The sequence below is a fragment of the Salmo trutta genome, chromosome 13, assembly GCF_901001165.1.
Source record: "Salmo trutta chromosome 13, fSalTru1.1, whole genome shotgun sequence".
NCBI classification, from domain to species: Eukaryota; Metazoa; Chordata; class Actinopteri; order Salmoniformes; family Salmonidae; genus Salmo; species Salmo trutta.
The window spans coordinates 70,215,480-70,232,692 of NC_042969.1; the positions used below are offsets into that span (position 1 = coordinate 70,215,480).

The 17,213-nt window shown below is 40.6% G+C and overlaps 1 protein-coding gene across 5 annotated transcripts in view; it reads left to right on the forward strand.

Annotated features, from left to right (window-relative positions):
• Nucleotides 1-16,908, forward strand: part of LOC115206446 (Friend leukemia integration 1 transcription factor) — a 37,120-nt gene extending 20,212 nt beyond the window's left edge. For 4 of the 5 annotated variants that reach the window (XM_029773465.1, XM_029773469.1, XM_029773466.1 and 1 more), the window contains 4 exons: nt 9,674-9,733; nt 11,568-11,627; nt 11,775-11,822; nt 14,350-16,908. In XM_029773465.1, the coding sequence (XP_029629325.1) occupies nt 9,674-9,733; nt 11,568-11,627; nt 11,775-11,822; nt 14,350-14,879 (698 nt within the window). In that variant the 3' untranslated portion in view covers nt 14,880-16,908. The remainder of the gene's footprint in view (nt 1-9,673; nt 9,734-11,567; nt 11,628-11,774; nt 11,823-14,349) is intronic. The other variant, XM_029773468.1, reaches the window with a different exon arrangement.
• The last annotated feature ends 305 nt before the right edge of the window (nt 16,909-17,213 follow it).

The window sequence follows — 17,213 nt, forward strand, 5'->3', positions numbered from 1 at the left end:
GTTTTTTGCAGACAGCTAAAATGTGACTTTATGGTCCATAAATAACTCTGAATGTTTTTTATTTAACTAGGCAAGTCAGTTAAGATCAAAATCTTATTTACAATGACGACCTACCCCGGCCAAACCCTAACCCAGACGACACTGGGCCAATTGTGCGCCGCCCTATGCGACTCCCAATCACAGCCGGTTGGGATACACCTTGGAATCGAACCAGAGTCTGTAGTGACGCCTCTAGCACTGAGATGCAGTGCCTTAGACCGCTGTGCCACTCTGAGGAGACACTTTGTCAAATGAGCATTTGCACTGACATTTATCAAATCACATTTTATTTGTCACATGCTTCATAAATGACAGGTGTGGACTAACAGGGAAATGCTTACTTACAGCTCTTCCCAACAATGCAGAGGGAAAGAAAATTGAGAAATAATAGAAAAGTAAAACACATAATAATAATAAAAGTAATAATAGACACACAATGAGTAATCATAACATGGCTATATACAAGGGGTACCATTACCGAGTCAATGTGCAGGGTTATGAGGTAAGTGAGGTAGATATGTACATGTACAGTGCATTTGGAAAGTATTCAGACCCCTTGATTTTTCAACATTTTGTTATGTTACAGCCTTATTATAAAATGTATTAAATAAAAACATGTCCTAATCAATCTACACACAATAGCCCATAATGACAAAGCGAAAACAGGTTTTTAGAAACTTTAGCTAATTTATTACAAATAAAAAACAGAAATACCTTATTTACATAAGTATTCAGACCCTTTGCTATGAGACTTGAAATTGAGCTCAGGTGCATCCAGTTTCAATTGATCATCCTTGAGATGTTTCTACAACTTGATTGGAGTCCACCTGTGGTAAATTCAATTGATCGGGCATGATTTGGAAAGGCACACACCTGTCTATATAAGATCCCACAGTTGACAGTGCATGTCAGAGCAAAAACCAAGCCATGAGGTCTTAAATGAAAGAAGTTTGGAACCACCAATACTCTTCCTAGAGCTGTCTGTCTGGCCAAACTAAGCAATCGGGTAAGAAGGGCCTTGGTCAGGGAGATGACGAAGAACTCAATGGTCCCTCTGTCAGAGCTCCAGAATTCCTCTGTGGAGATGGGAGAACCTTCCAGAAGGACAACCATCTCTGCAGCTCTACACCAATCAGGTCTTTATGGTAGAGTGGCCAGACGGAAGCCACTCCTCAGTAAAAGGCACATGACAGCTTGGAGTTTGCCAAAAGGCACCTAAAGAACTCTTTGGCCTGAATGCCAAGCTTCACATTTGGAGGAAACCTGGTACCATTCCTACGATGGAGCATGGTGGTGACAGCATCATGCTGTGGGGATGTTTTTCAGCGGCAGGGACTGGGAGACTAGTCAGGGTGGAGGGAAAGATGAACGGAGAAAAGTACAGAGAGATCCTTGAAAACCTGCACCAGAGTGCTCAGAGACTGGGGCAAAGGTTCACCTTTCAACAGGACAACGGCCCTAAGCACACAGCCAAGACAACGCAGGAGTGGCTTCGGGAAAAGTCTCAGAATGTTCTTGAGTGGCCCAGCCAGAGCCCAGACATGAGCCCAATCAAACATCTCTGGAGAGGCCTGAAAATAGCTGTGCGGAGGTGCTCCCCATCCAACCTGACAGAGCTTGAGAGGATCTGCAGAGAAGAATGGGAGAAACTCAAATACAGTTGTGCCATGCTTGTAGCATCATACCCCAAAAGACTTCAAGCTGTAATCGCTGCCAAATGTGCTTCAACAAAGTACTGAGTAAAAGGTTGAATACTTAAGTAAATGTTATATTTCAGTTTTTTATTTTTAATACATTTGCAAAAATGTCTAAAAACCTGTTTTTGCTTTTTTCATTTTAGGGGTAGATTGATGAAGAGAAAAAAAAAAGATTTAATCAGTTTTAGAATAAGGCTGTAACATAACAAAATGTGGAAGAAGTCAAGGGGTCTGAATACTTTCCTAATGCACTGCAACAAGGAATAAAGTGATAGATAGTGAACAGTAGCAGCAGCGTATGTTATGAGTCAAAAAAGTAATTGCAAAAAGGGCCAATGCAGAGGTTGCTATTTGGTTAACTATTTAACTACATTTTTTTGCAGTCTTATGGCCTGGGGTAGAAGCTGTTCAGGATCCTGTTGGTTCCAGACTTGGTGTGTCAGACCCGCCTAAGCCTGTATTAGTGTCTGTGAGATGAAGTACATATCCTTTACATGTGGACTGTGAAGTCACCACCATATACAGTACATGAGTTCAGGTTGCAATAACACTGATAGCCTGGCTCACAGGAAAAGAGCATATCTAGCTGGGAAGAGAGGAAGAGACTAGGCTGAGTTACACTGTTCTCACCCTGGTTCATATCATCAGGCCAATGGGCGTGCTTGTTAAGATACTTTATGTTTCTGCACGATTCTATTTAGGTTTTTTTAGACAATAGACAGACAAAATACATGATCAATAAGATTCTGCAGTGTCACCTCTGACCCCTTCTTCCTGGTTCTCAGTGGCAGGTATTTGGACTGGCAGATCAAGCAGGTCAACTCCCCTCAACACCATTTCCCCAACACTGAGAAGTGATTTCTATTATAGGCTACCATAATAACAGTGCTCCTGCTTCTCCTAATACAAACTCAGTCATAGCCCAAATTCCATAAAAGCTTTTTGCTTCAAGAAATGGCAGTATTGAGACTTTTATCAACTTTCTATCGCCAGATGTTCACAGTCATATTGCCTGTAGAAAAGGGTCACATACCATCTCAGCTCTCTCAGGGTATAGTAAGCACCGTTATTCAGCAGGAGACCTCCAAATCTTTTCCAGACTGTCTGATGTAAAAAGCAATGTTATGAATAAAAGTGAGCATATAAAACATGGAATGCAGCAGCCATGAAAAGTGTGTGTGTGTGCGAGCGTTTGCGTGTGTTCATGTGCTTGCTTGCATGTGTGTTGAGCTAAAGGGTACAGGGAGATAGTTTGGAGATTTAGTGATTTACCACATGGCTCCTCAGTGGTCACAGAGAAGGAAGCTTTAGCGATTGATGGGCTATTCTTTGTCTTTTATCTTTCCCTCTATGGCCTCCCAAGTGGAGGACTGCTGATTTACATTGGTTGAATAGCCAAGCATACATACAGTACTCTATCCATTGTATGTACATTGTGTCTGCTAAAGCTTGGCAGCTGCCTCTTCCTCATATAGTCAGCTCTTTTCCTTTCTCACACAGATGGCTTTTAAAGCACCTGCATACAGTATAAAAAGCCCTGCTCTGTCTGAGTCTGTCTTTGGCTAAGACTGTGGGTTAAAAGCGGTCCATGACTATGCTTCTCTCTCGTTGGTGCTCAGCCCTTGTTTTGAATAGCTGGTCTGCAGTCAGGTCTCCCAGGAGGAGCAAGCATTGCACCACACCCCAGCCTAGAGTGGAAACTGGCTCTACTCAGAGAGGGCCTGGAAAAAGAGGGAGAGAGGCTCCGATGTGCCATACTTCTGGGGTGTCTGTTGAGTTTGCATGGCTGACTGTATTCCTGACCTGGTGTGCTCATCTGGACTCTGGTCGTCCTTCCCAGTCTGTCTGCCTGGCTTCCCCCTTTCCTATCATCTCTTCTCGTTTCCTCTCTTCTCCTTTCGTACCCTCCCCTCCCCTCTCGTCTCCTCTTCTGCCCTTGAGCAAGGCATTTAACCCCCACAACAACTGCTCCCCGGTCGCCGATGAAGTGGATGTCGATTAAAGCAGCCCCCCGCAACTCTCTTATTCAGAGGGGTTGGGTTAAATGTGGAAGACACATTTAGTTTGAAATCATCCAGTTGACTAAGTATTCCCCTTTCCCTTCCTTCCCTTCCCTCTCATCTCCTCACCTCTCGTCTCCTCTCGTCTACTTTGCTGAATGGTGCCCTACTAAGGTCTCATGTCCACCCCTGCCCTTCTGGTCTGACTCTGACCTTAATCGAATCAGGAATAGGAACTTCCCCACTGTCTATAGTGGTGAACCCTTAATATGAGGATATTGCAGGGATGTGACCCTCTCTCATGTCGAAAGGCTACATAGTGGAGCCGAGTGAGTCTATCCAACCACCTCCTCCGCTCTTTATCAGACAGTAGCGGGATACAATGCCATTGTTTTCTTTTCACATTCCAACGTTGTGTTTCGTCTGTCTGGGTCTCTTGAGTTTTTCACTCTCTCTCTCTGTCTCCCTCTCTCTCTCTCTCTCTCTCTGTATCTGTCTCTCGCACTCTCTCTCTCCCCCTTCTGTTTGTGACCCTTCTCTTGGAAGGAGGTAGCCCCTGTGTGTTTTTTCGCAGAGGAGGGGGGACGGGAGAGGGGAAAAAAGGGCTAGTAAAACAAAGAGAGGTTGTCTGCAGGCAAGGCAAGCAGGAAACGCAACTCTCCGAGGACTCTCCCCCAGTCGTTGCTACTTGGCTATCCCACCAGCCCACTGCAGATTGGACCTGACAGCCTCTGCTGAGCGACGGCCGCCCAACTGCTTATTCCTCTCCCACTCTCTCTCACTCTGTCTGTCTCTCTCACTCTCTTCTATCACTCTCTCTCTGTCTTCTCTCTTCTCCCTCCCCTCTTTCTCTACCACTCCACCCAGGTCCCTTCATCCTCTACCCCAGGCCCATCCGACAGAGAGAGAAAAGAGAGACCCACTCTTTGTTTAATTATTCCAGGTTCAGGCCCATTGAGCCAACTCTGGGGTTAATAGTTTAAAAAGCAGAAAGAGTGAGATGTTCATGAGATCTCTTTTTAGGGAAATGTTTCTGCTGAAGGACGGTTTTATAAAGCACAAACACACATGAGCAAAAGGAAATAAGTTGAAATAACATTCTGTGAAAGTGTGATTAAATACACCGTTTGTAATTATTTTTATTGTAGATATGTAATTTATGTTAGACAATAAAACATGTTCTAGTGACATTGCTTCTTAGAAAGCCTGATTTTTTTTCTATTAGAGCTTTAAATCAAGTTTGTGGTTGAGAAGTACTCAACACTAAAGTAGATGTGCATTTTGATTTATTCAATGTTGGTTGAAGTAAACCAGTGGAAGGTCTGCATTTCCAAATGTTTGTTTTATAAGAAATGACATGTTTCTGACCACAAGAGGGCAGTGTTGGATAATGTTTTGAGAAGCCATGACATGGCTGTAGATGCTGAGGTCACTGATGAGTAAGAGGGAGCTAGTTGTGTCAATACCTCCTGTAATAGGTGTGTGTCGGCATCACCACGGTGAAGCATGTTAAGTTCTAGCTGTCCCATTGGCTGTATATGTAGCGTGACACACACACAATGATTTAGAGCCTTAAGTCTTCACGTTAGACACCTGCTGTGTCTCTTAACTGCATGTTGAGCTCAGCAGGGGCTTATATGAGCACCACTTATGTGACCAAACATAAAAACAGTGATGACATCATGAGAATTGAAACATAAAAAATATTAATGTAGTCATTATAACACGATGGAAGACTAGTAGGACATTACATCAGCTATATGTAATATTAGTAAGACATTACATCAGCGATATGTAATATTAGTAGGACATTATATCAGCTATATGTTATATTAGTAAGACATTACATCAGCGATATGTAATATTAGTAGGACATTATATCAGCTATATGTAATATTAGTAGGACATTATATCAGCTATATGTAATATTAGTAAGACATTATATCAGCTATATGTAATATTAGTAGGACATTATATCAGCTATATGTAATATTAGTAAGACATTACATCAGCTGTATGTAATGTTAGTAGGACATTATATCAGCTATATGTTATATTAGTAGGACATTATATCAGCTATATGTAATATTAGTAAGACATTACATCAGCTATATGTTATATTAGTTAGACATTATATCAGCTATATGTTAAATTAGTAAGACATTATATCAGCAATATGTAATATTAGTAAGACATTATATCAGCGATTTGTAATATTAGTAAGACATATCAGCTATATGTTATATTAGTAAGACATTATATCAGCTATATGTTAAATTAGTAAGACATTATATCAGCAATATGTAATATTAGTAAGACATTATATCAGCTATATGTAATATTAGTAAAACATATCAGCTATATGTTATATTAGTAAGACATTACATCAGCTATATGTTATATTAGTAGGACATTATATCAGCTATATGTTATATTAGTAGGACATTATATCAGCTATATGTAATATTAGTAAGACATTATATCAGCTATATGTTATATTAGTAAGACATTATATCAGCGATATGTAATATTAGTAAGACATTATATCAGCTGTATGTAATATTAGTAAGACATTATATCAGTGATATGTAATATTAGTTGGACATTATATCAGTGATATGTAATATTAGTAAGACATTATATCAGCTATATGTTATATTAGTAAGACATTACATCAGCTATATGTTATATTAGTAAGACATTATATCAGCGATATGTAATATTAGTAAGACATTATATCAGCGATATGTAATATTAGTAAGACATATCAGCTATATGTAATATTAGTTAGACATTATATCAGCTGTATGTAATATTAGTTGGACATTATATCAGTGATATGTAATATTAGTAAGACATTATATCAGTGATATGTAATATTAGTAAGACATATCAGCTATATGTTATATTAGTAAGACATTATATCAGCGATATGTAATATTAGTAAGACATTATATCAGTGATATGTAATATTATATTAGTAAGACATTATATCAGCGATATGTAATATTAGTAAGACATTATATCAGTGATATGTAATATTAGTAAGACATATCAGCTATATGTTATATTAGTAAGACATTATATCAGCTATATGTTATATTAATAGGACATTATATCAGCTATATGTTATATTAGTAGGACATTATATCCGCTATATGTTATATTAGTAAGATATTATATCAGCTATATGTAATATTATATTAGTAAGACATTATGTCAGTGATATGTAATATTAGTAGGACATTATATCAGCTATATGTAATATTAGTAGGACATTATATCAGCTATATGTAATATTATTAAGATATTATATCAGCTATATGTAATATTTGTAGGACATTACATCAGCTATATGTAATATTAGTAAGACATTATATCAGCTATATGTAATATTAGTAGGACATTATATCAGCTATATGTTATATTAGTAGGACATTATATCAGCTATATGTTATACTAGTAGGACATTATATCAGCTATATGTTATATTAGTAGGACATTATATCAGCTGTATGTAATATTAGTAGGACATTATATCAGCTATATGTAATATTAGTAAGACATTATATCAGCTATATGTAATATTAGTAGGACATTATATCAGCTATATGTAATATTAGTAAGACATTATATCAGCTATATGTAATATTAGTAAGACATTATATCAGCTATATGTAATATTAGTAAGACATTATATCAGCTATATGTAATATTAGTAGGACATTATATCAGCTATATGTTATATTAGTAGGACATTATATCAGCTATATGTTATATTAGTAGGACATTATATCAGCTATATGTTATATTAGTAGGACATTATATCAGCTGTATGTAATATTAGTAGGACATTATATCAGCTATATGTAATATTAGTAAGACATTATATCAGCTATATGTAATATTAGTAAGACATTATATCAGCTATATGTTATATTAGTAGGACATTATATCAGCTATATGTTATATTAGTAGGACATTATATCAGCTATATGTAATATTAGTAGGACATTATATCAGCTATATGTAATATTAGTAAGACATTATATCAGCTATATGTAATATTAGTAAGACATTATATCAGCTATATGTTATATTAGTAGGACATTATATCAGCTATATGTTATATTAGTAGGACATTATATCAGCTATATGTAATATTAGTAGGACATTATATCAGCTATAAGCAATATTAGTAGGACATTATATCAGCTATATGTAATATTAGTAGGACATTATATCAGCTATATGTAATATTAGTAAGACATTATATCAGCTATATGTAATATTAGTAGGACATTATATCAGCTATATGTAATATTAGTAGGACATTATATCAGCTATATGTAATATTAGTAGGACATTATATCAGCTATAAGCAATATTAGTAGGACATTATATCAGCTATATGTAATATTAGTAGGACATTATATCAGCTGTATGTAATATTAGTAAGACATTATATCAGCTATATGTAATATTAGTAGGACATTATATCAGCTATATGTTATATTAGTAGGAGCTTACATCTGTTAGATGTGTGTCTTGCTTCACTGGCTGTTATATGTCCTCCATTCTAGTGACTGTCTGCATGTGGTACAGTCTTAGCTGGTAACAAAGCTAAATGTCAGGGGTGCTATAGTCGTTGCCAGCCAAATGAAGGTGAAATTGCATCTACTTTCAATTTAGATGGGAATGTGCAGTACTGTTTTTGATGCATTGATGGAGAAAATATGCATCCTGTTTTATCTGCACGTCAAGGAGATTGATTACAACTGGTAGCAATCCAGGTACCCAGACCGCATTCAATCAGTTGGGAACCTCACAAGCGTAAGGCAATTCTTTCCAGTTGCAGCATCTAACAATCATCAACTACTAGAATGTCTATCTGTCTGTTTGTATGTCAGTTTGTGTGTATTTTCCCCTCCCGTTTGTGGTCACCATGGTGCAACCTGCTCATGAAACTATCATTTTATCAAAGACATCTTGTTGGTTCCTCTAGTTTTGAGACATAGTTGTATGTCAGATAAACCCACATCACCTTGGCCAGATATCCTGCTGCACAGGGTTTCTTGGACAGGGCATGGATAGGCAGGCAAACATTTTTATAGCCAGCTCTTGGCATCACTCCTCTTGCTTATTTCCATGACAATCTCGTTGCTTGTTTAAAGCCAAGTTGTGTTCCTGAGATGGGTTCGCTTGCAGGTGGGGAGGTAGAGAGCACAGCCTAGAACATACACAGCCACATACCAAAAACAGACACTACCACATTTTAATTCAGGACTAGTGTATATTATGAGATGAAGTGGAGGGTTCATCTTCTCGAGCTAGAATCAGTTTATTTCCCACTCGTGTATAGGCTGCTTGGTTGTTTAGCAACAAAACCGACTTGTGCGCAACCATTGGGCAAAAAAGATTGGATTGGCCTAGATTGTTGACAATATGTAAACTATATTTAGTCTGCAAGGTTTGGGGGTGGGGGTGGTTTGGGCGGGAGGGATGTCGAGGGAGAGGTTGTTGTTTTATTAGAGGGGGGGTTCGAAAGGTTGAGGGGCAGCTCTCAGGGAACTGTAGGGGGATCTTGGATGGTTGATGGCCTGGCGGTTGGGAGCTTGGGCCGGTGACCGATAGGTCGCTGGTTCGGCTCCCTGTTTTTGAAAATTTAAAATTAAACAAGATACACTGAGTTAAAACGAGCCACCTACGATTCTCCACATGGCAGCTTCTTGTAATTGTTGCTAAATATCTGACCATTCAGAGTCATAACACCCCACAGCCTTCTTCCTCATCGATGCGTGAGCATCATTTTCGTATACGATGTCAGCCAACCCGTTTATCGGATAAATAAATGCAATACTCCGATATTAAATGTTAAGAAGTGCAGTAGAGTGTTTAATGTCGACAAATCTCTCTTTGACGCTCTCTACTTCTCAGACCCCTCATATGATGCTGTACGGCGGACTGGATGGTCGAACAACATGCACAGTGGAAAAGGTAAGCATGCGCTTTGCTTTACTGAGTCGCAGAAAGACTTGTAAGCCTAACCACACAAGGAATTAGGATATGGTCCAACCCATCATGCATCATCACATACAGTGCCTTCGGAAAGTATTCAGACCCCTTGACTTTTTCCACATTTTGTTACGTTACAGCCTAATTGGATTAAATAAAACCATTTCCTCAGCAATCTACACACAGTACCCCATTATGACAAAGGGAAAATAGGTTTTTAGAAACTTTTCCAAATGCATTAAAAACAGAAAAACTTTATTAACATAAGTATTCAGACCCTTTGCTTTGTGACTCGAAATTGAGCTCAGGTACACCCTGTTTCCATTGATCATCCTTGAGATGTTTCTACAACTTGATTGGAGTCCACCTGTAGTCAATTCAATGGATTGGACATGATTTGGAAAGGCACAACCCTGTCTATAAGTTTACATCACATGTCAAAGCAAAAGTCAAGCCATGAGATCGAAGGAATTGTCCGTAGAGCTCCGAGACAGGATTATGTTGAGGCACAGATCTGGGGAAGGGTACCATTTCTGCAGTATTGAAAGTCCCCAAGAACACAGTGGGCTCCATCATTTTTAAATGGAAGAAGTTTGGAACCACCAAGACTTCCTAGAGCTGGCCGCCCGGCCAAACTGAGCAATCGGGGGAGAAGGGCTTTGGTCAGGGAGGTGACCAAGAACCCGATGGTCACTCTGACAGAGCTCTAGAGTTCCTCTGTGGAGATGGGAGAACCTTCCAGAAGGATAACCATCTCTGCAGCACTACACCAATTAGGCCTTTATGGTAGAGTGGCCAGACAGAAGCCACTTCTCAGTAAAAAGCACATGACAGCCTGCATGGAGTTTGCCAAAAGGCACCTAAAGACTCTCAGACCATGAGCAACAAGATTCTCTGGTCTGATGAAACCAAGATTGAACTCTTTGGCCTGAATGCCAAGCATCAGGTCTGGAGGAGACTTGGCACCATCCCTATGGTGAAGCATCGTGGTGGCAGCATCATGCTGTGGGGATGGTTTCTTTAGCGACAGGGACTGGGAGACTAGTCAGGATCGAGACAAAGATGAATGGAATAAAGTACAGAGAGATCCTTGACAAAAACCTGCTCCAGAGCGCTCAGGACCTCAGACTGGGGCAAAGGTTCACCTTCCAACAGGACAATGACCCTAAGCCCACAGCCAATTCAACACAGGAGTGGCTTCGGGAAAAGTCTCTGAATGTCCTTGAGTGGTCCAGCCAAAGCCCGGACTTGAACCTGATCAAACATCTCTGGAGAGAACTGAAAATAGCTGTGCAGCAACACTCCCCATCAAACCTGACAGAGCTTTAGAGGACCTGCAGAGAAGAATGGGAGAAACTCCCCAAATACAGTTGTGCCAAGCTTGTATTTTATAAATTAGAAAACATTTCAAAAACTCGTTTTTGCTTTGTCTTTATGGGGTATTGTGTGTAGATTGATGAGGAATAAAACAATTTAATCTATTTTAGAATAAGGCTGTGACCTAACAGAATGTGGAAAAAGTCAAGGGGTCTGAATACTTTCCGAAGGCACTTTACATTCTTCCCTAGCTCATGGAGAGACATGTGAGAGCCCACTCAACCCAAGCATGCAAGGCAAACCACCAATGATTAAATCCTCAGTCGTCAACCCTGAAATCTGTGAACTTTAAGCACTTACCCTAGCCACCAGTTACTGGCCTGTTTTCTTTGGAAGGTGGCTGACTTGCCATTAAGATGTGTACTGTGGTTTATCCATGACCGCCCAACTGGCTTTCTTCCCTCCTGTTTCTTTCCCCTCCTAAACTCTCCCTCTTCAGGCTCGCCGGTGGTCACACAGAACGTGTCCAAGTCCACTGAACAGCCCAGACCTCAGCCAGGTAATGTATTTCACCCTGCTCATTCCTTCCATCATGTGTGTGTGCTCCACTTAAGACAGCTGCAGTTGGTTACACCCATCTCACAAGGATGAGGATCAGCCTAATGTATAGTGATAGATACAGACTAACAGACCTCTCTCTCCACAGATCCTTATCAGATCCTGGGGCCCACCAGCAGTCGACTGGCCAACCCAGGTAGGTACAGGAGCATGTATGAGACTAATCATATATTCAAATCAAATCAAATCAAATTTATTTATATAGCCCTTCGTACATCAGCTGAAATCTCAAAGTGCTGTACAGAAACCCAGCCTAAAACCCCAAACAGCAAGCAATGCATGTGAAAGAAGCACGGTGGCTAGGAAAAACTCCCTAGGAAAAACTCCTGAGAAAGGCCAAAAACCTAGGAAGAAACCTAGAGAGGAACCAGGCTATGAGGGGTGGCCAGTCCTCTTCTGGCTGTGCCGGGTGGATATTATAACAGAACATGGTCAAGATGTTAAAATGTTCGTAAATGACCAGCATGGTCAAATAATAATAATCATAGTAATTGTCGAGGGTGCAACAAGCACGTCCGGTGAACAGGTCAGGGTTCCGTAGCCGCAGGCAGAACAGTTGAAACTGGAGCAGCAGCATGGCCAGGTGGACTGGGGACAGCAAGGAGTCATCATGCCAGGTAGGCCTGAGGCATGGTCCTAGGGCTCAGGTCCTCCGAGAGAAAGAAAGAAAGAGAGAAAGAGAGAATTAGAGAGAGCATATTTACATTCACACAGGACACCGGATAAGACAAGAGAATACTCCAGATGTAACAGACTGACCCTAGCCCCCCGACACATAAACTACTGCAGCATAAATACTGGAGGCTGAGACAGGAGGGATCAGAAGACACTGTGGCCCCATCCGATGATACCCCCGGACAGGGCCAAACAGGCCCTGTATTAGATGTAAACTAAATTTCCCAACATACATTGTTTCATTATGGCCTTGGTGGATTTCTCGGAAAAAAAAAATTCTGCTGAGAATTGTGGACATTTGCATTCTACTTTGCTGCAGTATTCAGTAAGTACAGTCGTGGCCAAAAGTTTTGAGAATGACACAAATATAAATTTTCACAAAGTCTGCTGCCTCAGTTTGAATGATGGCAATTTGCATATACTCCAGAATGTTATGAAGAGTGATCAGATGAATTGCAATTAATTGCAAAGTCCCTCTTTGCCATGCAAATGAACTGAATCCCCCCAAAATATTTCGACTGCATTTCAGCCCTGCCACAAAAGGACCAGCTGACATCATGTCAGTGATTCTCTCGTTAACACAGGTGTGAGTGTTGACAAGGACAAGGCTGGAGATCACTCTGTCATGCTGATTGAGTTCGAATAACAGACTGGAAGCTTCAAAAGGAGGGTGGTGCTTGGAATCATTGTTCTTCCTCTGTCAGCCATGGTTACCTGCAAGGAAACACGTGCCGTCATCATTGTTTTGCACAAAAAGGGCTTCACAGGCAAGGATATTGCTGCCAGTAAGATTGCACCTAAATCAACCATTTATCGGATCATCAAGAACTTCAAGGAGAGCAGTTCAATTGTTGTGAAGAAGGCTTCAGGGCGCCCAAGAAAGTCCAGCAAGCGCCAGAACCGTCTCCTAAAGTTGATTCAGCTGCGGGATTGGGTGACCACCAGCACAGAGCTTGCTCAGGAATGGCCGCAGGCAAGTGTGAGTGCATCTGCACGCATGGTGAGGCGAAGACTTTTGGAGGATGGCCTGGTGTCAAGAAGGGCAGCAAAGAAGCCAATGCTCTCCAGGAAAAACATCAGGGACAGACTGATATTCTGCAAAAGGTACAGGGATTGGACTGCTGAGGACTGGGGTAAAGTCATTTTCTCTGATGAATCCCCTTTCCGATCGGTTGGGGCATCCGGAAAAAAGCTTGTCCGGAGAAGACAAGGTGAGCGCTACCATCAGTCCTGTGTCATGCCAAGAGTAAAGCATCCTGAGACCATTCATGTGTGGGGTTGCTTCTCAGCCAAGGGAGTGGGCTCACTCACAATTTTGCCTAAGAACACAGCCATGAATAAAGAATGGTACCAACACATCCCCCAAGAGCAACTTCTCCCAACCATCCAGGAACAGTTTGGTGACGAACAATGCCTTTTCCAGCATGATGGAGCACCTTGCCATAAGACAAAAGTGATAACTAAGTGTCTCAGGGAACAAAACATCGATATTTTGGGTCCATGGCCAGGACACTCCCCAGACCTTAATCCCATTGAGACCTTGTGATCAATCCTCAAGAGGCGGGTGGACAAACAAAAACCCACAAACCCCAAGCATTGATTATGCAAGAATGGGCTGCCATCATTTAAGATGTGGCCCAGAAGTTAATTGACAGCATGCCAGGGCGGATTGCAGAGGTCTTGAAAAAGAAGGGTCAACACTGCAAATATTTACTTTTTGCATCAACTTCATGTAATTGTCAATAAAAGCCTTTGACACTTATGAAATGCTTGTAATTACGCTTCAGTATTCCATAGTAACATCTGACAAAAATATCTAAAGACACTGAAGCAGCAAACTTTGTGAAAATTAATATTTGTGTCATTCTGAAAACTTTTGGCCACAACTGTACATAAAGAGTTATGGATCTTTGATCAATCGGCTGTTAGGTGTTCAGGGATAGAACAGCTGTTGATTTGACCTATGTGTGCGTGTGTTTCCTGGTCAGGTTCAGGACAGATCCAGCTGTGGCAGTTCCTGCTGGAGCTCCTGTCAGACAGCACCAATGCCGGCTGCATCACCTGGGAGGGCACCAATGGAGAGTTCAAGATGACTGACCCGGACGAGGTGGCGCGGCGCTGGGGCGAGAGGAAGAGCAAGCCCAACATGAACTACGACAAGCTGAGCCGCGCCCTGCGCTACTACTATGACAAGAACATCATGACCAAGGTGCACGGCAAGCGCTACGCCTACAAGTTTGACTTCCACGGTATCGCTCAGGCCCTTCAGCCCCACCCCACCGAGTCCTCCATGTACAAGTACCCCTCAGACCTGGCATACGTGCCCTCCTACCATGCCCACCAGCAGAAGGTCAACTTCGTGTCCCCACATCCCCCCTCCATGCCCGTCACCTCTTCTAACTTCTTTGGACCCACTGCTCCATACTGGAGCTCCCCTACAGGGGGCATCTACCCCAACCACAGCGTCCCCCGCCACCCCAACTCCCACGTGCCCTCCCACCTAGGCAGTTACTACTAAACCCCACTGCACCGTGACGTCTTCCCCAACATTCTCTCCCCCCCAACCAAACCCACCAGTGCTGACCTGAAACCCCAAATGAAACCAAACCAACTAAGACCGAGAGAAAGGGGGATTCTCTGCCTGGACCCATAGTCTGCTCTTAACTGGCAAAATGAAGAAAGCTAACTGAAGAAAGCTAACTGAAGGAATGTTTGAAGGATAAAAATAACTGGATGATCCAAATGGAGTACTACTTATTTACAAGACAAGAGACTGTTTCCATGTTTGTTTTGTTCAGTTTTTCAGTTCGTCTATGTTTTTTGTGCCATGTGTCCCTTGAAAGCAGCACCCATGGGCCAGTTTAGAGTGCCCCCAAAATCTAGACACGTTACCCACACAGACGCAGACTTATCAAGAGACCATAGAGGCTCTCATATCTACTTTGTGCCTGATCACAGACATGGACCCATTCTCTATGTGTCTCAATCTACATTTCCCTCATATGGTAAAGCCTGCCTTGTTCCTCGTTCCAGTCCTGTATGGGGTCTCAGATCAACATCATGTTCGTCTGTCTCATGTTCTGTTATCAGTCCGTCCGTCTGCATCCGGTGTAGGTAGGGCTGTAGGTAGGGCTTCAAAGAAAAGGACTTCTCAGCACTGAATGAAAATGAAATGTTGGCAACTGGAATACACCATTGATTCACACTTAACTTATCCTCCAAACTGGAAGTAGGCGAGTTGGAGACCAGAGTTGGAAGTGAAGCGCTGTAGCTATGTTTTCAGGGGGCCACACACCAGTTGGCTGTTGTTATAGGAACTATGCTGTTTGTCCTCTTCAGCCGTTGGTTCGTTCCATTTCCAGATGTTTTGTTGGACCAAGTCATTATTAATGTGAATGCCCTCTGGTCCATGGAACACATCCTCAATTTGACAATCACAGTTGTTTGTCTGTCCAGGCCAGTCAAGTGTCTCTGTGCATTCATACTGCACTGCCATTTCAAAATGTGCATTTTCAGATGTTTAAAGTTTGTTGTATGAAAGAAATAATTGTATTTAAACAGCTGAATATGGACTTGTTTCACTACTTCTTGAAAATAAATGGTTTACTAAATAAAGAACAAAACCAATAAAGTAAGAAAGGATGAAAACAGAGAAATCCTCAGATTCGCGAATGCTGTGCGTTCGTCAGACCTATTTTCTATTATTTTGTAAAACATTGGTCAACTAGGCATTAAAGCAACTTACTGTATAAATTATGCAGAGTTATTTTCATATGTGACACAGTTTTAAAAAGTCAAGAGAATTAATACGAGTTGACCTCGGTCAAAAATGCAAACATTGTTAAGTCCGTTACTGATATATAGTATGTTCAACATTTTTAAACGTTTTATATCTGTACATTTGGGCAGTCCATTTTTACATGATTTGTATTTTATTTTATGAAATTCAATTTGTAATGTCCTCAGTGCCTTGGAGTGAACACGAGATTTGTTCTAGCTAGTTATTACCAAAAACCACAAATGCCTGCTTGAATCATAATCCTATACTTATAGTCAATCTGTTATTCTGTATATACCATGATTATGGTTGCTTTCAATTCTAAAATAGGCCAACAATACTTGTCATGTCTCATATCATTAAGCCAACCACCCAGAAATTGCCAGCTTTTGTCTGTGCCTTTAAATTGGCCAGGTATATTATGCAAAAGAGCACAGACACCCCTTATATTCACAGCAAGCATCTCTTTTAAGCTACATTGCTTTAGATGTGTGAATTAAAGGGAATTTGTTAGATGTAGCATGAAGGTAATAATCTAAAATGTACCCTTTACATCCACCTCTCATAAACAGTAATGTTCAATGAAAGGGGAGCTGTGCTACTTCGTATATGCAATGTATTTTGGATATTAAATATATAAATGTAATTTTGCAATTAACCATTTTATTATTATTGTAATTCCTGCCATGTATTAAGTACTAACTTTTGAAAAAGGGCTTTTGTATAGGAAAGAAATTTGACAAAATAAAAGTTTTTACTTCTGAACATATTTACTTCTGTTGGTCCATTGTCTGTCAGAAAGTAGGATACTGATCTTTAGCAACTAGGCAAAGTTACAACATCATGAAATCCATCATTTTCATATTTTTCCATTTATCTGCAGCATTATAAGAAATCATGTTAATGTGTAGCCCTGTTTCAATCAATACTTAATCATCGTTACTAGCCATTTTATCCAGACTATAACCCAATTTCATTCATTTTTCATTCATTTCAGTGTTATACAAAATTATTTGATGAGAAAATACATTTCCTGTGGAGAAGAGATTGTAACAGGAAATACTTTATTGGTTT